Source organism: Rhinatrema bivittatum, chromosome 1 (assembly GCF_901001135.1).
Source record: "Rhinatrema bivittatum chromosome 1, aRhiBiv1.1, whole genome shotgun sequence".
NCBI classification, from domain to species: domain Eukaryota; kingdom Metazoa; phylum Chordata; class Amphibia; order Gymnophiona; family Rhinatrematidae; genus Rhinatrema; species Rhinatrema bivittatum.
In genome coordinates this window covers 197,102,130-197,129,855 of record NC_042615.1, presented here as the reverse complement: position 1 = coordinate 197,129,855, position 27,726 = coordinate 197,102,130, and the positions used below count along the sequence as shown (strand labels likewise).

Genomic DNA, 27,726 nt, shown 5'->3' with positions numbered 1-27,726 from the left:
CTGTGATGCCAGCTAGAAACTGGCATCACAGTATTACCATGTTATAATGTAAAATAGTTATAATATACCATGTTATAATGTAAAATAGGGCGGACCTCCCCCCTATTTCTCAGTTTCCTGTAAACCGATGTGATATTTCGATCGAATGTCGGTATATAAAATAAATAAATAAATAACTAAATAAATAAATAGAAACTGTGAAAAAACAGTACACCTGATCTTGTTAATTGCATTCATAATTAAAACTGATCTAATATGATACAATATAATAATACTGTGTAACGCCCACTAGGGTTCACCATATAAAGAGAATCCATATAAAGAGAATTTTAGCAATAAGAGGTTCCATGAGAGGCATTGCTATTTTGAGTGATAGTAAGGATCATTCCAAAAGGGTGGCTTAGTAGTCAGAGTTTATAGAGGTGAATCATTGAGAAAAGACAACTTCCAGGAATTAGTGAGAGGCAGCCATGTGCCATCTGCATCTTCTTCGACAATACTGTATCGAATGGTAGTCAATTAAATCAAATAAATAATAATAATCCAGACTCAGGAGGGCTTCTTATCCCAATGCCTAAGGGATAGAAGAGTTTGTTCAGGAGACTGGGTCACCTACTTCGGAATGGGATTTTCTTGGTCCCTAGTGGGGATCCCGGAGGAGTCAGGGCTTGTGGAGAACAAGTGGGCTGAGAATCAGGAAAGCCAGAATTCAAATCCTGCTTCTCCCACTGACACACTGTGGGCAAGTTGTCTATGTCAATTATTCATAATTTCTCTCCTAAATCTGTATTACTTTTGTTGATAGAATAAAGAATTTGACCTAAATTACCAAAGGGCCGATGCAATCAAATGCAAGACAAATTTTAGCAAATATTTTCTTTACTCACGTGCTAAAAATTGAGTTAACTCGTTATGCAGTAAGCTAATGATATGCAAATGCATGGGGAATTAAAAGAAGCATGCCAACTTAAAACTGTGCTCACAAAATATGCATAGCACATATAAAACATGATTTGTGCACATAAAACAAGTGAAAAGACTCACCAGACAAGCATAAAGATAAAAAAAAAGTTCTTCTCCTTGGGGCAGGTTCTTATCAGCACAGTTGTCACCATTTTGCGCAGAACTGTTGCACATACAACTGACTCTCATTATGTAAGCTCTTTGGGGAAGGCACTATTTGCAGCAGAATTGTTGCATGTACAACTTATGTTGTTGACTGTAATAGCACAATTTGAAGTTTGATGGCTTAATAATATGCATATGAAGTAGATACCGGTTGAACCATACATTTGGATTTGTATAGCACAATTGCCACCACTGTGCACTACTTGCTTTATGTACATCTGTCTGCGTTGTCACCTTGTGCTTTTTCACTTTGCTGCATAAGAACTGTCGTCCTTCCACCACACTGCTGTCATTCAGCTCCTGCCAGGCCAACAGTTCTTCAGCAGCGGTTCTCCCAGGTCTTATGCAAATCCAGAGACACATGAGGTGGCAGCAATAGATAATTGTACATACAGTTAGCATTGCATGCTTGTGACAATTGTGCCTACTGTAAAGAGCTTACATAATGCTAGACAGCTGCATGTGCAACAGTTCTGTGTCTCCCACTTGGAGCTCCCATGGTAGAGTCCCGCTGGTTTGGAAGTTCCAAGGGAGTGAGATTTTAGTTCGAGAACCTGGACTCGAGTACCCCAATGCTTAGAATGTTTTTTTAGCTTGGAAATTTAACTCCTAGGCCAGGGGTGGAGTAAAGTTACCTTACATTTCTGGGGCTTCTGTTAGTCTGTGGGACTGTGCCGGTGTGCTCCTGGAGCTAGGCTTTCCAGGTGCAGTTGTGCACCCTGGACCTGGGAGACCCGAGTCCAAAACCATCCAGAAAATCCAGGTTTGGGACTGTGCTGGCACAGCACAACAGACTAACACCAAGCCCAGAAATGTGAGATAACGTTGATCTCTTTCCCAGGAGTAAAATTTCCAGCATTAAGAAAATATGAGCTAAGCCTTCAGGGCTTCAACACACCTCCTTACTTTAGGGAGTAGTAGCTAATGAGAGGTGCTAATTTGTGCATACATTTTTTGTGTGCTAAAATCCTTATAGGGAGGGAAATTTTAAAACAGTCTGTACAGGAAAGTCGGCAAAAATGTTTCTAAGTTGCACCAATTTTAAGAACCACCCCACACAAGTTATACCTGCTATTTGGTGCACACAAATATTTCCTGAAAACTTGTGCACATACTGCTGGATTTTATACAGCAAGCACATAAGCCCAAAACCCTTCGCAACTCCATCCCCAGTAAACTTGCATGCAAAAATGACATATGTGTGTAAGTTTACCCAGGGCCGGTGCAAGGGTATTGGGCGCTCTAGGTGACCGTCTGCCTTACGCCTGCCCCCTCCCCCTCCCCCCCCAGTCCAGGCCCTGTCTCAGACCTCATTCACTCAGGCAGGCCCCCCCTCTCTTACACACACACTTGGGTTTCTTGTCTCATTCACACATGAACCCTTACACAGGCTCCCTCCCTCTCTCTCTCTCACTAACACTATTTCTCTCTCATACAGACTCAATCCCTCTCACTCACGCACACACACAAACAGAGGCGCCACTCATGGCCCACCGAGACTCTGCTTCTCTTGGCTGCAAGCAGGATGGGTGCTGCTCACGGCCTGCCAAGTATTTGCTTTTTTTTGGCTGTGAGCAGGATGGGCACTGCTCACGGCCTGCTGAGTCCCTACTCTTCTCAGCTGCGAGCGGGATAGGCTCCGCTTGCAGCCCACCGAGTCTCTACTCCTCTTGGCCATTAGTGGGATGGGCTTCACTCGCAGCGCTATAAGGCTGCTGTTTGCCGCCCCCTAATAGCTGGTGCCCTGGGCGACCGCCTAGTTTGCCTGTTGGGATGCTCCGGCCCTGAGTTTACTGGCACATTGGCGGGCAATTTTATAAAAGGCAACGTCTGCCTGTAAAATAATTTTTTTAAGCACAGAGGTCTCTGTAAATTATCCCTTAAATCCTGAGTAGTTATGCATTCAAAAATGTGTGCACAAACCTGAGTAAACACATGCGCTCAGCCTAGCACACTTTATTACATCTGCCTCCAAATTCCTTTAACAAGGACATTCACCTTACTTCAAAGAATGCAAGTTTCACTTATCTTGAATACCAGTAAATCTCACTCCAAAAACTGATAACATGCTGGTAAGACAATACAAATATTAGGTAATAACCATACCCCCCTTCACCCCACTAAGGATCAGACCAGCCGCTCAGTGGTAGTGCTGCCATGCGGAAGATCTGGGTTTGATTCATAGCTCAGGCCCGCGATTGCAGGATTCTAGAAGGAGCTCTGCTGCATGATCTTTGACTGAGGATGGTCGCTATAAGGACTGGACTGAGAGGGGATATGAAATAGGGAAGCAATCCCCGGGTGATGGCGCATGAAGGCTCATGATGGTGCCAGATCCTGGCCATGGTTCTGATTTAACTGGAAGCTCAAAAGGAGCAGGAGGAAAATTGCTGGGGCCAAAACAAAATCTCTTTCTAATTAATGTTTATTTTGTTAAAAAGTAAGGAACTGATAACAATAAGGTACCAATTAATTCCAGTGAAGGACTGAAAATATAATAGGCAGTTGCAGAAATAGTAACATTAAAATCAAATAACTCAGATTCTTTTAACATTAAACCGATCCTCTGGGTAGACTGGCTACAATTTATGCAGAGTGACACCCAGAGCACATCACTCATGGACCTGCCTACTGTCTTCCAATCTCTATTGCATGTACTGTACATTAAATTGTAAGTTTCTGTACTGTTTTCATTTAGTTTTTCTGATAAATGCTGTCTCCTTTCATGTGTATAAAATATTAGACAAAATATGCAGGTAAAATCTAGAAACTGGAGTCAAGGTCTGTAACTTCAAATGTTGAAAAAGGAATGTGATTTATTGTACTTTCCTAAGAGCCTGATCTTGAAGGCGGTTCCATCCATTCTGTGCCATGCTGAAATGAGCTCTACAACCTACAAACCAATTAGAAAATGTAGGGTAGCATGGGAAACAGTCATTCCCAAACTCATAGAATGCTTTTTTATATGAAGTTTTTTTGCAGATTATGAACTTCCTAATTTCCAGAAAAGCAGCGTTTCTCACTTTGAAATCTGGGTCATGGATGATATTGAAGGCACAGATCTGTAAGTAACGAATTATCTTTTAATAGAAAGATAGACAAGTCTAAACTAGTCTCAGGCTTCTAGTGTTGCAGTGTATGTCACTTTCAATGCTGCTCTATCAGTTCTAAGCTCATTAGAACATCTGTCCTCATTCCTCCATCATTCGTGCTAAACTTTCAAAAGGGAAACTTTGATAAAATGAAAAAAATTGTTAGAAAAAAACTGAAAGGAGCAGCTACAAAAGTAAAAAATGTCCAAGAGGCGTGGTCATTGTTAAAAAATACCATTCTAGAAGCACAGTCCAGATGTATTCCACACATTAAGAAAGGTGGAAAGAAGGCAAAACGATTACCGGCATGGTTAAAAGGGGAGGTGAAAGAAGCTATTTTAGCTAAAAGATCTTCATTCAAAAATTGGAAGAAGGATCCAACAGAAGAAAATAGGATAAAGCATAAACATTGGCAAGTTAAATGTAAGACATTGATAAGACAGGCTAAGAGAGAATTTGAAAAGAAGTTGGCTGTAGAGGCAAAAACTCACAGTAAAAACTTTTTAAAATATATCCAAAGCAGAAAGCCTGTGAGGGAGTCAGTTGGACCGTTAGATGATCGAGGGGTTAAATGGGCACTTAGAGAAGATAAGGCCAGCGTGGAAAGATTAAATGATTTCTTTGCTTCGGTGTTTACTGAAGAGGATGTTGGGGAGGTACCCGTAATGGAGAAGGTTTTCATGGGAAATTATTCAGATGGACTGAATCAAATCACGGTGAACCTAGAAGATGTGGTAGGCCTGATTGACAAACTGAAGAGTAGTAAATCACCCGGACCGAATGGTACACACCCCAGAGTTCTGAAGGAACTAAAAAATGAAATTTCAGACCTATTAGTAAAAATTTGTAACTTATCATTAAAATCATCCATTGTACCTGAAGAGACTGGAGGATAGCAAATGTAACCCCAATATTTAAAAAGGGCTCCAGGGGCGATCCAGGAAACTACAGACCGGTTAGCCTGACTTCAGTGTCAGGAAAAATAGTGGAAAGCGTTCTAAACATCAAAATCACAGAACATAGAGAAAGACATGGTTTAATGGAACAAAGTCAGCATGGCTTTACCCAGGGCAAGTCTTGCCTCACAAATCTGATTCATTTTTTTTAAGGAGTTAATAAACATGTGGATAAAGGTGAACCGGTAGATATAGTATACTTGGATTTTCAGAAGGCATTTGACAAAGTTCCTCATGAGAGGCTTCTAGGAAAAGTAAAAAGTCATGGGATAGGTGGCGATGTCCTTTCATGGATTGCAAACTGGCTAAACGACAGGAAACAGAGAGTAGGATTAAATGGACAATTTTCTCAGTGGAAGGGAGTGGACAGTGGAGTGCCTCAGGGATCTGTATTGGGACCCTTACTTTTCAATATATTTATAAATGATCTGGAAAGAAATACGACGAGTGAGATAATCAAATTTGCAGATGACGCAAAATTGTTTAGAGTAGTTAAATCACAAGCAGATTGTGATAAATTGCAAGAAGACCTTGTGAGACTGGAAAATTGGGCATCCAAATGGCAGATGAAATTTAATGTGGATAAGTGCAAGGTGATGCATATAGGGAAAAATAACCCATGCTATAATTACACAATGTTGGGTTCCATATTAGGTGCTACAACCCAAGAAAGAGATCTAGGTGTCATAGTGGATAACACATTGAAATTGTCGGTTCAGTGTGCTGCGGCAGTCAAAAAAGCAAACAGAATGTTGGGAATTATTAGAAAGGGAATGGTGAATGAAACGGAAAATGTCATAATGCCTCTGTATTGCTCCATGGTGAGACCGCACCTTGAATACTGTGTACAATTCTGGTCGCCGCATCTCAAAAAAGATATAATTGCGATGGAGAATGTACAGAGAAGGGCTACCAAAATGATAAGGGGAATGGAACAACTCCCCTATGAGGAAAGACTAAAGAGGTTAGGACTTTTCAGCTTGGAGAAGAGGCGAATGAGGGGGGATATGATAGAGGTGTTTAAAATTATGAGAGGTCTAGAACGGGTAGATGTGAATCGGTTATTTACTCTTTCAGATAGTAGAAAGACTAGGGGGCACTCCATGAAGTTAGCATGGGGCACACTTAAAACTAATCGGAGAAAGTTCTTTTTACTCAACGCACAATTAAACTCTGGAATTTGTTGCTAGAGGATGTGGTTAGTGCAGTTAGTATAGCTGTGTTTAAAAAAGGATTGGATAGAGGAGACAGGAATGCTGGGCTCCGAAGCAGCCGGGTCACCTACCTCCCCCAAGCCCGGAAGTGAGTGGGAGGAGCCGAAACACGCCTCAAAGCGGCGTGGCAGCGAGGAACACCGAGGAGACAGGATTGCTGGGCTCCGAAGCGGCCGGGTCACCTACCTCCTCCAAGCTCGGAAGTGAGTGGGAGGAGCCGAAACACGCCTCAAAAGCGGCGTGGCAGCGAGGAACACCGAGGAGACAGGATTGTTGGGCTCCGAAGCGGCTACCTCCCCCAAGCCCGGAAGTGAGTGGGAGGAGCCAAAACATGCCTCAAAAGCGGCGTGGTAGCTGCGCACTGCCGCCACCGGCGCGCTTCCAAAGCCGTGCGTGCCCAAGGGGTGCGCACGGCTTGGTCCGGCTTTGTCCGGATTTTGAGGGGAAGCTCTGCTCTTTGCCTCCTTTCCTGAGACTTTGGACTAATAGAACACAGCGCAAGTTAAAACGCTCGGTTTTTTCTTTTTTTGTCTCTTGGACTATGCCACCTAAAAGAAAGGGGAAGGTAAGGGTCTTTCCCTCAGAACCCTTGCCCTCCCTCCTTCAATTAGGAATCGATCGTTTTATGACTCAGCTGGAAAAGAAGAGTTCCGATGAACCCGTTGGAAGCCCCATGGTAGGAGAACAGGGGGCTCCCCTGGACGAGGCCTCTCTTAGCCCTGATTCACGTCCGCCTCCCGCTCAACGCGGCGCAAACGGAGTAGCTGCTACATCACCCACCGTAGAGGAGGAGCGAGTGTTAACATCTGAGGGAGCTATCTCCGTGCTGAATTCAGAGGAGGAGGAGGAAGCTGGAGCTTCAGCTTCTGCAAAGCAACATCAGGGAACCCTCCACCCTGATTACCCAGATGATGCGAGGCCTAAGGCAACTAGGCCAGAGACGGTAACTTTGGGGGCACTATGGGACTTGGTGAATGGATTAAGTGCCACTATAGATAGATTAGAAGGAAAAATAGACTCAGTTTCTTCAAATTTACAGCAACAATTTCAAGGAATACCAAAGCAAACAAGTGAGGCAGTTAACAGAATAGAGCAGGCTGAAAATAATATAAAATCTTTACAAATTTCGAATAATAGTATGGTAAAAGATCAATTAGTCTGCTCCAGAAGGTTAGAAATATTGGAAAATAATATTAGACATTTGAATGTACGGGTTGTCAACTTTCCTAAAATTGCTGGGGAAATTCCCTTTGTTTCTTTTAAGAGGTATTTAGCAGAGGTTCTTGGTTTTTCTGATGAAAATAATAATATGCTTTCCATAAATTCCTGTTTCTTTGTGAGAAAAAGAACCCCAGTTGTTACTCCAGCTATTCCAGCAAATTTAACAAGTTTTTTGGAGAATTCTGCCCTGCAAGTGCTAGATAGAGAAAATTTAATTAGTTTATAACTACCTCTGATATAAGTAAGTTAATGAAAGTATACTTTCAGAAGTTCCCTACTTCATATTGTGGACAAGATGTAAAAATCTTTCCTGATTTAGCCCCAATCACATGTAATAAGAGACGTGAATTTCTTGAATTAAGATCAAGAGTAACTTCTCTGGGCTTCTCTTTTTTGCTAAAGTATCCATGTCGTTGTAGTATAAAGAGAGGAACTGAGTCCTTTATGTTCACTCAAATAGAACAGTTACGTTTATTTGTGGAGTCACGAGAACCAGTAACCTCTTCCCCTGTTGATACCTAGTGTTCAGGCAAAAATTAAAATCAGCTGAATTGTGCTAATGTAATTATCATGAAAGAAGGTTTCTTTATTACTCTCCTCTGGATTTCTGTCCTGTAGTCTCAGGTTTATAGTAGGATTCCTTGAAGATATGAAAAGATAATTTGAAATAGTTTACTTGTTATACTTCAACAGGATTGTTGGATAGTTACCAAGTTTTTGTGATAACATTTGAAGAATTTTTTAGACAATCTGTTGAAATTTGAAGTTTCATTTCAATGACAATTGAATGTAATTACTTACATATATGTAATATGAAAAAGCATAAATAAACAATTAAAAAAAAAAAAAGGATTGGATAAGTTCTTGGACGAGAAGTCCATTACCTGCTATTAAGTTCACCTAGGGGCGGATTTTAAGAGCCTTGCTCACGTAAATCCGCCCGGATTTATGCGAGCAGGGCTTGCGCGCCGGTGCGCCTATTTTACATAGGCCTGCCGGCGCGTGCAGAGCCCCGGGACTCGCGTAAGTCCCGGGGTTTTCCGAGGGGGGCGTGTCAGGGGCGGGGCTGATCGGCGCAGCATTTTTGGGGCGTGTCGGCGGCGTTTCGGGGGCGGGCCCGGGGGCGTGGTTTTGGCCCGGGGCAGTCCGGGGGCATGGCCGCACCCTCCGGAACCGCCCCCGGGTTGTGTCTAGGCGCGCCAGCGGCCCACTGGCGCGCGGGGATTTACTTCTCCCTCTGGGAGGCGTAAATCCCCCAACAAAGGTAGGGGGGGGTTTAGACAGGGTCGGGGGGGGGGGGGGTGGGTTAGGTAGAGGAAGGGAGGGGAAGGTGAGGGGAGGGCGTTAGCGAATTCCCTCCGAGGCCGCTCTGATTTCGGAGCGGCCTCGGAGGGAACGGAGGTAGGCTGCGCGGCTCGGCGCGCGCCGGCTACACGAAATCGGTAGCCTTGCGCATGCCGATCCAGGATTTTAGCAGATACGCGCGGCTCCGCGCGTATCTACTAAAATCCAGCGTACTTTTGTTTGCGCCTGATGCGCCTACAAAAGTACGCGAGGGCGCCCTGTTTGAAAATCTACCCCCTAGAGAATAGCCACTGCCAGTAGCATTGGTAACATGGAATAGACTTAGATTTTGGGTACTTGCCAGGTTCTTGTGGCCTGGATTGGCCACTGTTGGAAGCAGGATGCTGGGCTTGATGGACCCTTGGTCTGACCCAGTATGGCATTTTCTTATGTTCTTATGTTCACACTAATACCTACTGCAAAACCTTTGCAAACAAAGTTGCTATGCTCAGAGCAGATTTCAATACTAACTCCAAGGCCCGTCCAACACAACTGAATCCAGACTTGTCTACGTATGCCCTCTCCTCCTCCAGGCAGTAGTTAAACTCACTCTGAAGAAACTAAACCTTGATCCTAGTGAACTAAGTAAGTAACTACTGGCCAGTCTCCAAGCTTTCTTTTCTCAGTAAACTTATTGGAAAAGCAGTCCTATGAGAACTAATGGATCTCCTTCATTCTGGATACCCACCAATCTGGCTTCAGATTTTTTCACAGCACTGAAACAGTCCTAACCTGCCTGGAAGATGAAGGTCACCCTACCCTCCTAGTGTTACTGGACCTCTCAGCGGTGTTCAATACAGTCAACCATAAGCTCTTTATTTTCCGCCTCGCAGCTAGGCATCTCTGGCACAGCCCTGGCCTGGCTCAATTCTTTCCTCCAAGACCGCATTCAGACCATCTCCCTAGGCCAGGCTCCATCCTGTCCGCACCATTTTCCTTGTACCTCAAGGCTCCATTTTCTCTTTCATTCTGTTTAACATTTACCTGGCCCCTATGGGCTAATTATTTATTTATTTAACTCTTTTTGATACCAAAATTCATGAAGCATATCATATTTATTTATTTAACTTAAGAACATAAGAAAATGCCATACTGGGTCAGACCAAGGGTCCATCAAGCCCAGCATCCTGTTTCCAACATAAGAACCTGGCAAGTACCCAAAAACTAAGTCTATTCCATGTAACCATTGCTAATGGCAGTGGCTATTCTCTAAGTGAACTTAATAGCAGGTAATGGACTTCTCCTCCAAGAACCTATCCAATCCTTTTTTAAACACAGCTATACTAACTGCACTAACCACATCCTCTGGCAACAAATTCCAGAGTTTAATTGTGTGTTGAGTAAAAAAGAACTTTCTCCGATTAGTTTTAAATGTGCTCAATGCTAACTTCATGGAGTGCCCCCTAGTTTTTCTACTATCCGAAAGAGTAAATAACCGATTCACATCTACCTGTTCTAGACCTCTCATGATTTTAAACACCTCTATCATATCCCCCCTCAGTCGTCTCTTCTCCAAGCTGAAAAGTCCTAACCTCTTTAGTCTTTCCTCATAGGGGAGTTGTTCCATTCCCCTTATCATTTTGGTAGCCCTTCTCTGTACCTTCTCCATCGCAATTATATCTTTTTTGAGATGCGGCGACCAGAATTGTACACAATATTCAAGGTGCGGTCTCACCATGGAGCGATACAGAGGCATTATGACATTTTCCGTTTTATTCACCATTCCCTTTCTAATAATTCCCAACATTCTGTTTGCTTTTTTGACTGCCGCAGCACACTGTACCGATGATTTCAATGTGTTATCCACTATGACACCTAGATCTCTTTCTTGGGTTGTAGCACCTAATATGGAACCCAACATTGTGTAATTATAGCATGGGTTATTTTTCCCTATATGCATCACCTTGCACTTATCCACATTAAATTTCATCTGCCATTTGGATGCCCAATTTTCCAGTCTCACAAGGTCTTCCTGCAATTTATCACAATCTACTTGTGATTTAACTACTGTGAACAATTTTGTGTCATCTGCAAATTTGATTATCTCACTCGTCGTATTTCTTTCCAGATCATTTATAAATATATTGAAAAGTAAGGGTCCCAATACAGATCCCTGAGGCACTCCACTGTCCACTCCCTTCCACTGAGAAAATTACCCATTTAATTCTACTCTCTGTTTCCTGTCTTTTAGCCAGTTTGCAATCCACGGAAGGACATCGCCACCTATCCCATGACTTTTTACTTTTCCTAGAAACCTTTCATGAGGAACTTTGTCAAAAGCCTTCTGAAAATCCAAGTATACTATATCTACCGATTCACCTTTATCCACATGTTTATTAACTCCTTCAAAAAAGTGAAGCAGATTTGTGAGGCAAGACTTGCCCTGGGTAAAGCCATGCTGACTTTGTTCCATTAAACCATGTCTTTCTATATGTTCTGTGATTTTGATGTTTAGAACACTTTCCACTATTTTTCCTGGCACTGAAGTCAGGCTAACCGGTCTGTAGTTTCCCGGATCGCCCCTGGAGCCCTTTTCAAATATTGGGGTTACATTTGCTATCCTCCAGTCTTCAGGTACAATGGATGATTTTAATGATAAGTTACAAATTTTTACTAATAGGTCTGAAATTTCATTTTTTAGTTCCTTCAGAACTCTGGGGTGTATACCATCTGGTCCAGGTGATTTACTACTCTTCAGTTTGTCAATCAGGCCTACCACATCTTCTAGGTTCACCGTGATTTGATTCAGTCCATCTGAATCATTACCCATGAAAATCTTCTCCATTACGGGTACCTCCCAAACATCCTCTTCAGTAAACACCGAAGCAAAGAAATCATTTAATCTCTCCGCGATGGCTTTATCCTCTCTAAGTGCCCCGTTAACCCCTCGATCATCTAACGGTCCAACTGACTCCCTCACAGGCTTTCTGCTTTGGATATATTTTAAAAAGTTTTTACTGTGAGTTTTTGCCTCTACAGCCAACTTCTTTTCAAATTCTCTCTTAGCCTGTCTTATCAATGTCTTACATTTAACTTGCAATGGAAAAGGAAATATCAATCTACGTGCCATTTCCCGATTAAGCTGGTTTTTAATTTTTAATTTTTAATTTTCTGTTTTTTTGTTTTTTATTTTTTATTTTTTATGTATATCTAGCCGCATCAGCAAGCCTGTCGGCGTGCTTTCTTGTGGTATTTCAAACGAAAGCCGCCCGGACTTCTAATCATTTGCGGCAGTCCTTGATAATCTTTTGTTGTGTATTGTACTACTGTAACTTTTTGAGTACAATACACAACAAAAGATTATCAAGGACTGCCGCAAATGATTAGAAGTCCGGGCGGCTTTCGTTTGAAATACCACAAGAAAGCACGCCGACAGGCTTGCTGATGCGGCTAGATATACATAAAAAATAAAAAATAAAAAACAAAAAAACAGAAAATTAAAAATTAAAAACCAGCTTAATCGGGAAACGGCACATAGATTGATATTTCCTTTTCCATTGCTGATTTGGTTTTTGTTGGAAATTATTTGTGTTCTTTTTTTGAGTCGTGTTACATTTAACTTGCCAATGTTTATGCTTTATCCTATTTTCTTCTGTTGGATCCTTCTTCCAATTTTTGAATGAAGATCTTTTAGCTAAAATAGCTTCTTTCACCTCCCCTTTTAACCATGCCGGTAATCGTTTTGCCTTCTTTCCACCTTTCTTAATGTGTGGAATACATCTGGACTGTGCTTCTAGAATGGTATTTTTTAACAATGACCACGCCTCTTGGACATTTTTTACTTTTGTAGCTGCTCCTTTCAGTTTTTTTCTAACAATTTTTCTCATTTTATCAAAGTTTCCCTTTTGATAGTTTAGCACGAGAGCCTTGGATTTGCACACTGTTCCTTTTCCAGTCATTAAATCAAATTTGATCATATTGTGATCACTATTGCCAAGCGGCCCCACCACCGTTACATCTCTCACCAAGTCCTGTGCTCCACTGAGAATTAGATCTAAAATTGCTCCCTCTCTCGTTGGTTCCTGAACCAATTGCTCCATAAAGCTATCATTTATTCCATCCAGGAACGTTATCTCTCTAGCGTGACCCGATGCTACATTTACCCAGTCTATATTGGGGTAATTGAAGTCTCCCATTATTACTGCACTACCAATTTGGTTAGCTTCCCTAATTTCTATTAGCATTTCACTGTCCATCTCATCATCTTGACCAGGTGGACGGTAGTATACCCCTATCACTATAGTCTTCCCTGACACACAAGGGATTTCTACCCATAAAGATTCAATTTTGTATTTAATCTCATGCAGGATGTTTATCCTGTTGGACTCTATGCCGTCCCGGACATAAAGTGCCACACCTCCTCCCGAGTGCTCCTCTCTGTCATTGCGATATAATTTGTACCCCGGTATAGGACTGTCCCATTGGTTGTCCTCCTTCCACCATGTCTCTGAGATGCCAATTAAGTCTATGTCATCATTTACTGCTATACATTCTAATTCTCCCATCTTACTTCTTAGACTTCTGGCATTAGCATACAAACATTTCAAAGTTTGTTTTTTGTTTGTATTTTCGTTCTGCTTTTTAATTGATAGGGATAAGTTAGAATTTTTTAGCTCAGGGGAGTTTTTAGTTACAGGCACTTGGACTACTTTTCTAATTATTGGAACCTCACTGTCGGGATGCCCTAATTCTAATGCATTATTAGTATCCTTTAAAGATACCTCTCTCCGAACCATGCGCTGCTGAGCGACTGTCGGCTTTCCCCTTTGTTCTAGTTTAAAAGCTGCTCTATCTCCTTTTTAAAGGTTAGCGCCAGCAGTCTGGTTCCACCCTGGTTAAGGTGGAGCCCATCCCTTCGGAAGAGACTCCCCCTTCCCCTAAAGGTTCCCCAGTTCCTAACAATGTTCCTGTATAGAATACACATCACACCGGTTTACAGTCGCCTGGGAGCGATACAAGGAAACATGTGATACAAAAAATGAATAACACTCAATTAATTACAGAGAACAAGAGAAACTGCTGAAAGCCATGAGAGAAAGCTCACTACCTTGAGGGCAGGTTAAGTGATAAACAATAGAGTACATTTGAGATCAACTAAATTACAGGTTAAAAGGTCTAAGATACAATATGGGGCAGGTCTGTTGTGGAGAAATGGACGTGCTGGAGGGCAAATGAACCTGGTGGGCCCAGGAACGAGGCCCCAGGAAGATCTGGGAGGGCTCAATCGAGGGACGAAGAGACCTTGCCCGAGAATGGCATCAGAGAAGTGTTATCTTTCCGAAAAGGCTTGACTGAAAAGCCAAGTTTTGAGGGTTTTTTTGAATGCCAGTGGGCAGGGTTCTTGGCGGAGGTCCGGGGGGAGCGCATTCCAATGAGTCAGACCAGTGCAGGGATATCATATAATCAGGTCCTGCAAAATTCCCTTCCTCATCTACGCCAATGATATTCAGCCCAATTGCCCTCTGGATGCTGACTCTGATTGAGCCATCCAGCATCTGAATTCCTGCCTGATGAAGATTATTAACTGTTACATCTCAAAGCTGAAGCTCAGTTCTCAAAAGATTGAAGTACTGTGGATCAGAAAATCTGAACATTCTGCCCTTTGCTTTAAAATAGTGCTGGAAGAAACCATTATATCAGGGCTTCCCCAAATTGTACTGGGGACCTCATAGCCAGTCAAGTTTTCAGGATATCCACAATGAATATGCATGAGATAAATTTACATATACTAAGTCTCCATGATATGCAAATTTACCTCATGCATATTCATTGTGGATATCCTGAAAACCCGACTGGCTGTGGGGTCCCCATGACAGGTTTGGGAAGCTCGGCATTATACCATTCTCCCACTAAGACTGCAGCCTGGGTCTCATCCTAGTATCCGAGCTCAGCATGGAAGCCCAGATATGCTCTGTTACCAAAACGTCTTTCTTCCAACTTTGCCATCTTTGGCATTTCTGTCAGCTGTTTGATGCTCCTACTTAGCCACTATCATTCAGACCTATGTTATCTCCCTTCTTGACTATTGCAACTCCCTCTATAATAGCCTCCCAAAAAAACTCATTCACCATTTGCAACTCATTCAGAATGCAGTGGCATAGACCCTGCTCAATATCAATAATTTTGAACCAGTCACCTCACTGCTGAAATCTCTGCACTGGTTACCGATCTCCTGCCGAGCTATCTTCAAAATCCTGGTCCTGGCTTTCAAAGATCTCAAAGACCTAGCTCCACCCTAAGTGGCCAACCAACTCTCTCTGTATATACCGGCTCAATCTCTATGCACACTACAGAACACCTGCTTGATTGTCCCTACCCCCAAGGAAATCTGACATCAGCATGAGGAAAAGGACATTTGTTGATTCAGTCCTGACCCTTTGGGACTCCCTGCAACTGGACGTAAGGTGTTCTCTGGATCTCTTGACCTACAGGAAAAAGCTGAAAAGCTGATTATTCTCTGAGGCCTTCAGCCCCTAGCAGAGGGTTGCTCCTCCTATTCCATTTTAGATTTAGGCCCTTTGCGCTCTATTACCTATTTGAATGTTCACTCTCTAAATTGACCTCTGGCTATAGTTAGCACCCCCCTGCATGTCTGATATGGTTACCCCTCAGTTATCTCCTGATGATGCTTTGCAAATGGTTTGCTCCTCTTCCATGCACTTGTTCACTAGTTACTGATGATTAGCCTTGTATCAGTTGCATTATTCTCTGTACTTGATGCTTAGCAATGTATCTGTTGCATTATTTACTGTTATTGCTGTTAGTGCAGACCGTATACTGCCATCCTGTAACACACTTTGATCTCATCTGCTGGAAGAGCATATAATAGATAAACAATTGACTGATTGTTAGTTAAGACATCTGTCAATGGTTTACCATTGATGCCCTGTGTAGATGATTACTAGGTAAACACTTAAAATGCACATTCAAAAAGCCTTTTGGAGTAGGTTCTATAGTGTAGGCTGTAGCATTGTGATCTGAGGTCTGGATCTCTCATTCATCAGAGAAGAGGCAGGCATTGATACACTACAGCAGTGATACACTCAGAGCCAGGGAGGAAGGAAAGGTGGCTGATGCAACTTTAGTGCCCAAAGAATGGTTTTGAAGGTGCATCTTGAAGGAGGTAACCTTCCAACCTTTGGGCCAATGACAGAACTGCCTGAGCATGCCATTTAAGATGGGGTTTCAAGATGGATGCAATGCCCCTTACCTCTTCAGTAGCACTCCCTGACCATAGGCTCCTCCGACAGCAACTTGCACCATGCTGCATCCAGTGACTCTGCTTAGGAAGTTGACTGCAACTCCTGAGCCTTTATGTTAGGCCTTACTTTCAGGACTTCCTGTGGACAGCGGCTGATGACATCACCACTCTCCCTGGATATAAGGGAGTTCAGTGCAGTGAGCATGTGCCTCAGTAACAGGTCCTTCTGGATACTGATGCCTAGGTGTCGCCTGTCTCTTCTTGCCTGTTTCCCAGTATCTGCCTCTGTTCCAGTCTTGCCTTTTCCTTCCCTGCCCTGCTCTGCCTGCCTGCCTGCCCTGCTTGTCCTTGCCTTCGGATTGTCTTCTCGTTGCTGAACCAGCTTGACCTTTGATGTAGCTTTGCATTGAACTCTGCCAGCTCAGACCTTGGCCCACTCCTCATCTCTGCCTGAACTCTGACCACCATGACTGCAGCCTGCAACACCTCATGTGCTGCCTGTCGGAGCCTAGTCCCTGCTAAATTGACCTCTGGCTATAGTTAGCACCCCCCTGCATATGGTTGCCTCTCAGTTGGCTTCTTAGATGGGACTCTTCTGATGATGCTTTGCAAATGGTTTGCTCCTCTTCCATGCACTTGTTCACTAGTTACTGATGATTAGCATTGCATCGGTTGCATTATTCTCTGACTCTGTACTTGATGCTTAGCAGTGTATCTGTTGCATTATTTACTGTTATTGCTGTAAGTGCAGACCCTATACTGCCATCCTGTAACACACTTTGATCTCATCTGCTGGAAGAGCGTGTAATAAATAAACAATTGACTGATTGTTAGCTAAGACATCTGTCAATGGTTTACCATTGATGGCCTGTGTAGATGATTACTAGGTAAGCACTTAAAATGCACATTCAAAAAGCCTTTTGGAGTAGGTTCTATAGTGTAGGCTGTAGCATTGTGATCTGGGGTCTGGATCTCTGATTCATCAGAGAAGAGGCAGGCATGGATACACCACAGCAGTGATACACTCAGAGCCAGGGAGGAAGGAAAGGTAGCTATTGCGACTTTAGTGCCCAAAGAATGGTTTTGAAGGTGCATCTTGAAGGAGGTAACCTTCCAGCCTTTGGGCCATTGACAGAACTGCCTGAGCATGCCATTTAAGATGGGATTTCAAAGATGGATGCAATGCCCCTTACATCTTCAGTAGTGCTCCCTGACCATAGGCTCCTCCGACATAGCTCCTTGCACCATGCTACATCCAGTGGCTCTGCTTAGGAAGTTGACTGCAGCTCCTGAACCTTTATATTAGGCCTTACTTTCAGGACTTCCTGTGGGCAGTGGCTGATGACATCACCACTCTCCCTGGATATAAGGGAGTTCAGTGCAGTGAGCCTGTGCCTCAGTAACAGGTCCTCCTAGATACTGCTGCCCAGGTGCCTTCTGTTTCTGCCGGGTCTTCTTGCCTGTTTTCCCAGTTTTTGCCTCTGTTCTAGTCTTGCCTTTACCTACCCTGCTCTGACTGTCCTGCTTGTGCTTGTCTTCGGATTGTCTTCTCGTTGCTGAACCAGCTTGACCTTTGATGTTGCTTTGCATTGAACTCTTCCAGCCCTAAGCGAAGTCTGCCTGAACTCTGCCAGCCCTGACCTCGGCCCACTCCTCATCTCTGCCTCAACTCTAACCACCATGACCGCTGCCTGCAACACCTCACGTGCCGCCTGTCGGAGCCTAGTCCCTGCTTGCACAAACCAGGCTGCACCAAGAGCTCACCTCCCTGCAGTGTGACAACAGAGGGAGGAAAAAGAGGAAAGAGACAAAACCTTTTGATATGAAAATTAAGGATCTATATACCTCTTGGAATGTATGCATGATTAATATTTTAGGCTAATAATCAGAGGCAACTCAGATTTATTCAGTGAATGCAGGGGACTTGTACAAACACAAAGCCACAGCCTGGTGAACAGAGCCAGTCATGCCACACACATGCAGTATTCGCCACCAAGCAGGAAATATTAACAAATATTAAACAACATGAAAATAACTGTTCCGTCAAAACTATTTTTAAGTATTTTCAAGATACTCTGCTCCAGTAATGATATATCATATGATAAAGGTTAAATTAAACCATCCTCATCGTATCCCTCTTTTCTGCTTTTCTTTATTTGCTCTAAATTTTCTCCTATCCCATCCTTTTTCCCCAGCCTTGTACAGCCCTGCCCTTCTTCCCAGCATATTTTCCTGTCCATTCAGCCCTGTCATGTTCCTTCTCTACTCTCCTCTCTTCCCCTGCCCTGCCCAGTTCCTCCCACCTCCCACTCCACCCATTTTCCTGTCCTATTCTTAGCATCAGATAGTCTCTGGAAGTGGGGGTAAATATGAGAACAGTGATAATCTCTGGGCGTGGGAATAAATGTGTGAAGAATGATAATCTCTGGGAGTGGGGGTAAATATGTGAACAGTGATAGTCTCTGGGAGTGGGGGTAAATATGTGAACAGTGATAATCTCTGGGAGTGGGGGTAAATATGTGAACAGTGATAATCTCTGGGAGTGGGGTAAATATGTGAACAGTGATAATCTCTGGGCGTGGGGATAAATTTGTGAAAAATGATAAACTCTGGGCATGGGAGTAAATATGTGAACAGTGATAATCTCTGGGAGTGGGAGTAAATATGTGAACAGTGATAGTCTCTGGGAGTGGGAGTAAATATGTGAATATTTTTAAAATAGTCAGTCAATAAGGCAGCTAGTAAGCAGTAGGTAGTGTGTTTATTTTTAAAAGTCTGCAGAACTGAGTGTTCTGAAGACTTTTAAAAACTGAGTGTTTGTATTTAATACAAACTGAGTGTTTGTATTTAAAAAAAACACACAAAAAAAAAACAAAACCACAAAAAGTAGCCAGAAGCTAGAAATAAGCTAGGAGCAGTGTATACCTAAGTAAAAAGGTTGAAAAGTTCAGCTCAGTTACTCACCTTGGAAAGGTGTTGAGGTAGTGTGATTTGGTTTAAATAGGTACCAACATTTGTTAATCAAGAGAGCAGTGAGTCACTCTGGCTGACTAACTGAAGTTAGACTGTTTGAATTAATGACTGGAAGAGGAACAGTATGCAAATCCACGGCTCTCGTGCTAAACATCTAAAAGGGAAACTTTGATAAAATGAGAAAAATTGTTAGAAAAAAACTGAAAGGAACAGCTACAAAAGTAAAAAATGTTCAAGAGGTGTGGTCATTGTTAAAAAATACCATTCTAGATGCACAGTCCAGATGTATTCCACACATTAAGAAAGGTGGAAAGAAGGCAAAATGATTACCGGCATGGTTAAAAGGGGAGGTGAAAGAAGCTATTTTAACCAAAAGATTTTCATTCAAAAATTGGAAGAAGGATCCAACAGAAGAAAATAGGATAATGCATAAACGTTGGCAAGTTAAATGTAAGACATTGATAAGACATGCTAAGAGAGAATTTGAAAAGAAGTTGGCCGCAGAGGCAAAAACTCAAAGTAAAAACTTTTTAAAATATATCCGAAGCAGAAAGCCTGTGAGGGAGTCAGTTGGACCATTAGATGATCGAGGGGTTAAAGGGGCACTTAGAGAAGATAAGGCCACTGCGGAAAGATTAAATGATTTCTAGAGGATGTTGGGGAGGTACCCATACTGGAGAAGGTTTTCATGGGTAATGATTCAGATGGACTGAAACAAATCACGGTGAACCTAGAAGATGTGGTAGACCTGGTTGACAAAATGAAGAGTAGTAAATCACCTGGACCGGATGGTATACACCCCAGAGTTCTGAAGGAACTAAAAAATGAAATTTCAGACCTAAAAATTTGTAACCTACTTTTCAATATATTTATAAATGATCTGGAAAGAAATACGACGAGTGAGATAATCAAATTTGCAGATGACGCAAAATTGTTCAGAGTAGTTAAATCACAAGCAGATTGTGAAAAATTGCAGGAAGACCTTGTGAGACTGGAAAATTGGGCATCAAAATGGCAGATGAAATTTAATATGGATAAGTGCAAGGTGATGCATATAGGGAAAAATACCTCATGCTATAGTTACACAATGTTAGGTTCCATATTAGATGCTACAACCCAAGAAAGAGATCTAGGCGTCATAGTGGGTTAACACATTGAAATTGTCGGTTCAGTGTGCTGCGGCAGTCAAAAAACAAACAGAATGTTGGGAATTATTAGAAAGGGAATGGTGAATAAAATGGAAAATGTCATAATGCCTCTGTATCGCTCCATGGTGAGACCACACCTTGAATACTGTGTACAATTCTGGTCGCCGCATCTGAAAAAAGATATAATTGCGATGGAGAAGGTACAGAGAAGGGCTACCAAAATGATAAGGGGAATGGAACAGCTCCCCTATGAGGAAAGACTAAAGAGGTTAGGACTTTTCAGCTTGGAAAAGAGACGGCTGGGGGGGGATATGATAGAGGTGTTTAAAATCATGAGAGGCCTAGAACGGGTAGATGTGAATCGGTTATTTACTCTTTCAGATAATAGAAAGACTAGGGGACACTCCATGAAGTTAGCATGTGGCACATTTAAAACTAATCGGAGAAAGTTCTTTTTTACTGAACACACAATTAAACTTTGGAATTTGTTGCCAGAGAATGTGGTTAGCGCAGTTAGTATAGCTGTGTTTAAAAAAGGATTGGATAAGTTCTTGGAGGAGAAGTCCATTACCTGCTATTAATTAAGTTGACTTAGAAAACAGCCACTTCTATTACTAGCAACGGTAACATATGTGTACTTGTGTACTTGCCAGGTTCTTATGGCCTGGTTTGGCCTCTGTTGGAAACAGGATGCTGGGCTTGTTGGACCCTTGGTCTGACCCAGTACGGCATGTTCTTATGTGCTTATGTGAACAGTGATAGTCTCTGGGCGTGGGGGTAAATATGTGAACAGTGATAATCTCTGGGAGTGGGGGTAAATATGTGAACAGTGATAATCTCTGGGAGTGGGGGTAAATATGTGAACAGTGATGTACTTAAAGCATCAGTACTGTTCATAAATTGCTTGTGTTTTGATTCTATTACTTGCTTTATCGGTTTTATTCTTACATTTCTTTGTTGTTTTTTTTAAATCTGGATATTTTACATTTTTTAGTATTTTATACTCTTTTAAAAAAATAAGTTATATACTTTCCATGCCCAGTTTTGCAAACTCTTCTCCTTCATGTGTCCATGCTAGACACATAGTTTACATCAGATTGTGTTATCAGCATTTCACACAGGATACACAACCGGCACATCAGCATCTTTACTAACTTAGGGCCTCATTTACTAAGCATTTTTCCTGTAGACACATGGGCCAATGTAATAAGACTTGTGTTGAAATTGGTGCTATTTTTCTGTGCACACTTTTTCAGCACAAGCAGCAAGAACAGACATCTGCGCTGGATGAATAATGGAGGGGTATGCAAATGAGATACACACAGAAAATCCACATAGAAAAAATATGCCCGCTAATATGAGCGTAAAACCATGCGCTCAAGGCCCTTTAAAGTAACCCACACAGATGTCCGCAAAGAAAGCCGTGCAGAAAACCCATCAATTGATGATTATCAGGGCAAAAGCCTTTCCCTTTCAAGACAGTTAGTGGTCCGGGAGTGGGACTGAAGATGAGACTCCTCTCTGGCCCTTCTCGAAACGTCTTCTCTCAGCCTGTTCTCTCTCTGACCTTCTGCCATGCTGCCACTCTGTAAGGCTTCTGCCGCTGTTCGGTTGACCTGCAAAATGTACCATAGCATCAGGAAAAAGTGAATGTAATCCATAATTATGCTAGAGCTGCACAGACACACAAACTGGATTACAAACATGCTAAAAGACAGGAAACAGAGAGTAGAATTAAATGGACAATTTTCTCAGTGGAAGGGAGTGGGCAGTGAAGTGCCTCAGTGATCTGTATTAGGACCCTTACTTTTCAATATATTTATAAATGATCTGGAAAGAAATACAACGAGTGAGGTAATCAAATTTGCAGATGATACAAAATTGTTCAGAGTAGTTAAATCACAAGCAGATTGTGATAAAAATTGCAGGAAGTCCTTGTGAGACTGGAAAATTGGGTATCGAAATGGAAGATGAAATTTAATGTGTATAAGTGCGAGGTGATGCATATACGGAAAAATAACCCTTGCCATAGTTACACAATGTTAGGTTCCATATTACGTGCTACTACCCAAGAAAGAGATCTAGGCATCATAGTGGATAACACATTGAAATCGTCGGTTCAGTGTGCTGCGGCAGTCAAAAAAGCAAACAGAATGTTGGGAATTATTAGAAAGGGAATGGTGAATAAAACGGAAAATGTCATAATGCCTCTGTATCGCTCCATGGTGAGACTGCACCTTGAATACTGTGTACAATTCTGGTTGCCGCATCTCAAAAAAGATATAATTGCGATGGAGAAGGTACAGAGAAGGGCTACCAAAATGATAAGAGGAATGGAACAGCTCCCCTATGAGGAAAAACTAAAGAGGTTAGGCCTTTTCAGCTTGGAGAAGAGACGGTGTTTAAAATCATGAGAGGTCTAGAACGGGTAGATGTGAATCGGTTATTTACGCTTTCGGATAATAGAAAGACTAGGGGGCACTCCATGAAGTTAGCATTTGGCACATTTAAAACTAATCGGAGAAAGTTCTTTTTCACTCAACGCACAATTAAACTCTGGAATTTGTTGCCAGAGGATGTGGTTAGTGCAGTTAGTATAGCTGTGTTTAAAAAAGGATTGGATAAGTTCTTGGAGAAGTCCATTACGTGCTATTAATTAAGTTGACTTAGAAATTAGCCACTGCTTTTACTAGCAACGGTAACATGGGATAGACTTAGTTTTTGGGTAATTGCCAGGTTCTTATGGCCTGGATTGGCCACTGTTGGAAACAGGATGCTGGGCTTGATGGATCCTTGGTCTGACCCAGTATGGCATGTTCTTATGTTCTTATTTATTTGAAAGTTCTTATATACCACACCCTCCATAGTTCGGGACGGTTTACAATAAGACATGCATAATAAATAATATTAAATAATTAAAAACCAAAATAAAATAGATGGCATAATAATAAAAATAAAAAAAACTAACATCTTAATCAGGGTGTCTCAGATAAGGAACACAAAATAAAGAAAGGAGGGAAAATGTGAAAGGAGCAAAAGACATGAGAAACAAAGAGATTATGGGACAGATCAATATAGAAGAGGTTAGAATGTTCACTGGTCTGGAAAGGCAGATATGAAAAGGTGAGTTTTTAGTGCTTTTTTGAATTCCTTGGTATCAGTTATAAGTCGAATAAATGTGGGAAGAGTATTCCAAATAATAGGTGTTGTGTTCCGCGGCCATGGAAGGCCACAACCGCGGCCCCCTACCTTGCCTGCCCCGGCGACCCACCGCGGCAGCTTAGGGGAAAACCCCTGACCCGGTGCCCGTCGCTCTGGCGCGGTCCCCGAGATGGCTGCTGGATGGGGAGCCGTCCTAGCTCCCTCCTCACGGCGGCCGGCAGCCTTTCCTCCGCGGAGGAAATCCAAGATGGCCGCCACCATCTTTAGGCATGAGGCCGCGCCTCCTGCCTAGATTTAAAGGGGCCAGGCCCCTTAACTAGTTACAGCTGTTCCTAATGAGCCAGAGCAGAGGAAGTATAAAGGGAGGCTTCCTCTGTTCATTCCTTGACTTGGCAACGTTCCACATAGTCAAGTCTGCCTTGCTTCGGTGAGTCTTCTAGTGCTTTGATCCTTCTTCCTGTCTCGTCTTGGCGTTCCTGGTTCCTGACTTCAGATTGGCAAGCGGTGATTCCTGGTGTGTGACTTCGGACTGGCAAGCGGCGATCCCTTGGTGTGTGACCTTGAACTAGTAAGCGATGACCCTCTGGCACTTGATCTTGGACTTCTTCTGGACCATCCTCTCCAAGGGCCCACCTAAGTCCCAGCGGCCCAGGACCCTACGGGCTCCTCCCGGGGGGACTGTGGGCTTCCAGGGATAAAGCTCCAGTTAGCCCAAGCACTGAACTCTTGACTCCTTGACCTCTCAAAGGTCCACCTAAGTCCCAGCAGTCCAGGTCCCTATGGGCTCCTCCTGTGGGAACCGCGGGCTTCCAGTGGCGAAGACTCAGTTCCTCTCCTTGATGTCACGACTCTTCGTCTGCTTCCACAGTCGCCTCAGTCTCCAGTGCCGAGGGTCAGCTGGTCACATCTTCTGTTCAGCCTCGCCACCCGACGAGAGAACCTACGGATCTTCCTCCTAAGGTATACCATCCTCCCGTCAGCCCAAGGGTTCACAAGCCTGAGCATAACAGATTGCCAAGTCCATGGACTCGGCGGATGCATCCGCCCGCCAGGCCATTCCGGGAATGGCCCAGTGTCTGGTGGATCAGCAAAAGACCCTGGATGACCTTGTCTCTGCAGTGGAGGGCCTGAACCAACGCATTGAAGCGTTAGGGCCCATGAACCCTGCTCTGCTGTCCCCGCCTGTGGCTCCGGGGGGCCGCTCTACTCGTCAGGACCCTGTGCAGGCCACCGTGGGCGATCTCAGGCAGCTAATTCACACGCAACTCCTGGCGCCCTCTCGATACGCCGGAGATGCGAAGTTGTGCCGGGGATTCATTAGCCAGTGCCAGATCCATTTTTCCTTGTTGCCTGCGCAATTTCCTAACGACCTGGTCAAAACCAGTTACATTATGTCCCTGCTCGATGGGAAGCCTTTGATTTGGGCTTCTCACCTATGGGAGAGAAGAGACTCGGTTTCTGGAAACTTGAATCAGTTTCTGTCCGCTTTCTGACAGATATTTGATGAGCCTGTCCGTAAACCTACTGCTGTCTCAGAACTACTCCGGTTGCGTCAGGGTACTCGGACAGTGGCGAATACGCAACAGAGTTCCGTACCCTGGCCGCGGAGCTAAACTGGAGAGAGAATTGCCTCCATGGGATCTTCTTGGAAGGGCTAGCCTCATGCCTTCAAAATGAACTAGCAGCGAAGGAACTCCCGGACGATCTCAATGGTATGATAGATTTGGCCAATCGAGTGGATCATCGCATGCGGTTTGCCTTCCGGAAGTTAAGACAGGGAGGAGGCCCTCGCCTTCCCCCAAGGGCACACCCGCCGAGGAGCCCATGGAGTTGGGCTGTGGGAGAGTTTCCCCACAAGAGCGCCGGCGGCAAATGAAGGAAGGACTTTGTTTTTATTGCGGCGCAGCGGGCCATCAGATAGCCGCATGTCCGACACGGCCGGGAAACTCCTGGGCCTAGGACCTGAAGGAGGTCTCTTCCTGGGCCGTACTTCCCCAGCCCCTCCACTAACGCTACCAGTGGCGTTAACATCTGCGGACGGTGAGTTGCACATGTTAGCCCTGGTGGATTCTGGCGCCGGCGACAATTTCATTATGAAGAGCCTGGTGGAGCACTTGAAGATCCCACAAGTCCGTCTTCCAGCTCCTTTGGTCATCTCCTTGATTCAAGGTAAACCTTTTCCAGAACGTGTGACACACACCACGGTTCCCATCCAGTTGACAGTTGGAATCCTTCATCGGGAACAGATGCCATTCTATGTTTTAGATATTCCATACATCCGGTCGTCCTGGGCCTTCTCTGGCTTCAGGAACATGCTCCTCAGTTCAACTGGAAGACCTTGTAGCTATCTCGCTGGGGGCCGAATTGTCTTGGCAATTGCCTCCAATCAATGACTCCAGTTTCATGCGCCATTACCTCCACCAGTCTTCAGGGCCTGCCGGCCTCCTATGCCTCGTACACAGATGTTTTCTCAAAGCAAAAGGCTGAGATACTTCCACCTCATCGATCATTCAATTGCGCCATAAAGCTCCTCCCTGGCACTGAGCCTCCTCGGGGGCGCACCTATGCCCTCTCGCCTGCGGAGATGCAGGCCATGACAGAGTACATCAAAGAGAACCTGGAGAGGGGCTTCATTCGGAAGTCAATGTCCCCAGCAGGGGCTGGGTTCTTCTTCATCGGAAAGAAGGACGGAAGCCTTCGCCCTTGCATTGACTTCCGGGGCCTGAATGCTATAACGGTCAAGGACCATTACCCCTTGCCCCTCATCTCCAAGCTCTTCGATCGGCTGCAAGGTGCGAGGATCTTCTCCAAGCTGGATCTCCGAGGGGCCTACAACCTGATCTGCATCAAGGAGGGTGATGAATGGAAGACAGCCTTCAACACCCGAGACGGCCACTATGAGTATTTAGTGATGCCATTTGGGCTCTGTAATGCTCCAGCGGTGTTCCAGAACACCATGAACGAGATACTCAGCGATCTTTTGTATCAGTGCGTGGTCGTGTACCTGGATGACATTTTGATATTCTCGGACTCTCTGACCGCCCACCGTCGGCACGTCATCCAAGTTTTGCAATGCCTCCGAGAACATAGACTGTATGCGAAACTTGAAAAGTGCCTTTTTGAGCAGGAGTCCCTTCCCTTCCTGGGGTACATTGTCTCCAGTGAGGGATTCCACATGGACTCCCAGAAACTGAAAGCAATTTGGGAATGGCCACAGCTGTCCAGACTAAAGGCACTCCAACGGTTCTTGGGTTTCGCCAATTATTACCGATCATTCATACCGCATTATGCGTCCATCGTTGCCCCAATGACAGCCCTGACCCAGAAAGGCGTAGATCCCAAGAAATGGCCTCCGGGAGCGGAGGCCGCTTTTCGTCACCTCAAGGAGGCGTTCCTGCAACAACCGTGCCTTAGGCATCCGGATCCGCAGCGGCCGTTTGTCATCGAAGTGGATGCATCCTCAGAAGGCATAGGGGCCGTTCTGAGCCAGACTTCCGAAAGTCATAAGCTACACCCGTGTGCCTTCCTCTCCCATCAGTTCTCTCCGGCCGAGCTGTTGTTAGAAGACTTAAACCACTTCTAACAACAGCCAACTTTCCATCAGTACTACAGGCATTGATATTCGCAAGCACTGATTATTGTAACGCCCTTCTACTGGGTTTACCATACACCTCACTAAGACCACTGCAAATCTTGCAAAACACAGCTGCAAGAGTCCTAACTGGCAAGAGTAAAACAGACCACATCACTGAAACACTGGCTGAGTTACACTGGCTTCCCATTGAACAAAGAATACAGTACAAAATGCTATGCACCATACACAAATTAATACACAACGAAAACGCAAACTGGCTAAACATAGCCCTTCGTGTACACATCCCCAACAGAAACTTAAGATCAGCCAACAAAGCACTCCTAACTATTCCATCAGTCAAAACAGCACGACTAACCCAGGTAAGAGAAAGAGCATTATCCTTAGCGCGACCCATACTATGGAACTCCATGCCCCTGGAGTTAAGGTTACAAAGAGAAAACAAAACATTTAGGAAAAATATAAAAACCTGGCTGTTTAAACAAGCTTTTCAAAAAGAGAAGGAAGAATAGAAACTAGGGAAGCGCAAGGAACACCCATACACACAACAGTAATCACCGAGTTGAAGTTTTTTTTGTTGTTTTTTGTTTTAATAGAGAGCGCATCACTAAAGGATAAGTTACAATTATAAAACGAGTCTTGTACTCAAAACTGCTATAGAATTGACCTGGACATGATGTTTTTCACATTTATCA

At 43.8% G+C, this 27,726-nt stretch overlaps 1 protein-coding gene across 1 annotated transcript in view; it reads left to right on the top strand.

Moving 5' to 3' along the window:
• The window catches only part of LOC115080235 (ADP-ribosyl cyclase/cyclic ADP-ribose hydrolase 2-like), a 116,875-nt gene that overhangs the window by 75,106 nt on the left and 14,043 nt on the right, over window positions 1–27,726 (top strand). Inside the window, exon 6 of the mRNA XM_029584390.1 lies at window positions 4,100–4,192. Within this exon, the coding sequence (XP_029440250.1) occupies window positions 4,100–4,192 (93 nt within the window). The remainder of the gene's footprint in view (window positions 1–4,099; window positions 4,193–27,726) is intronic.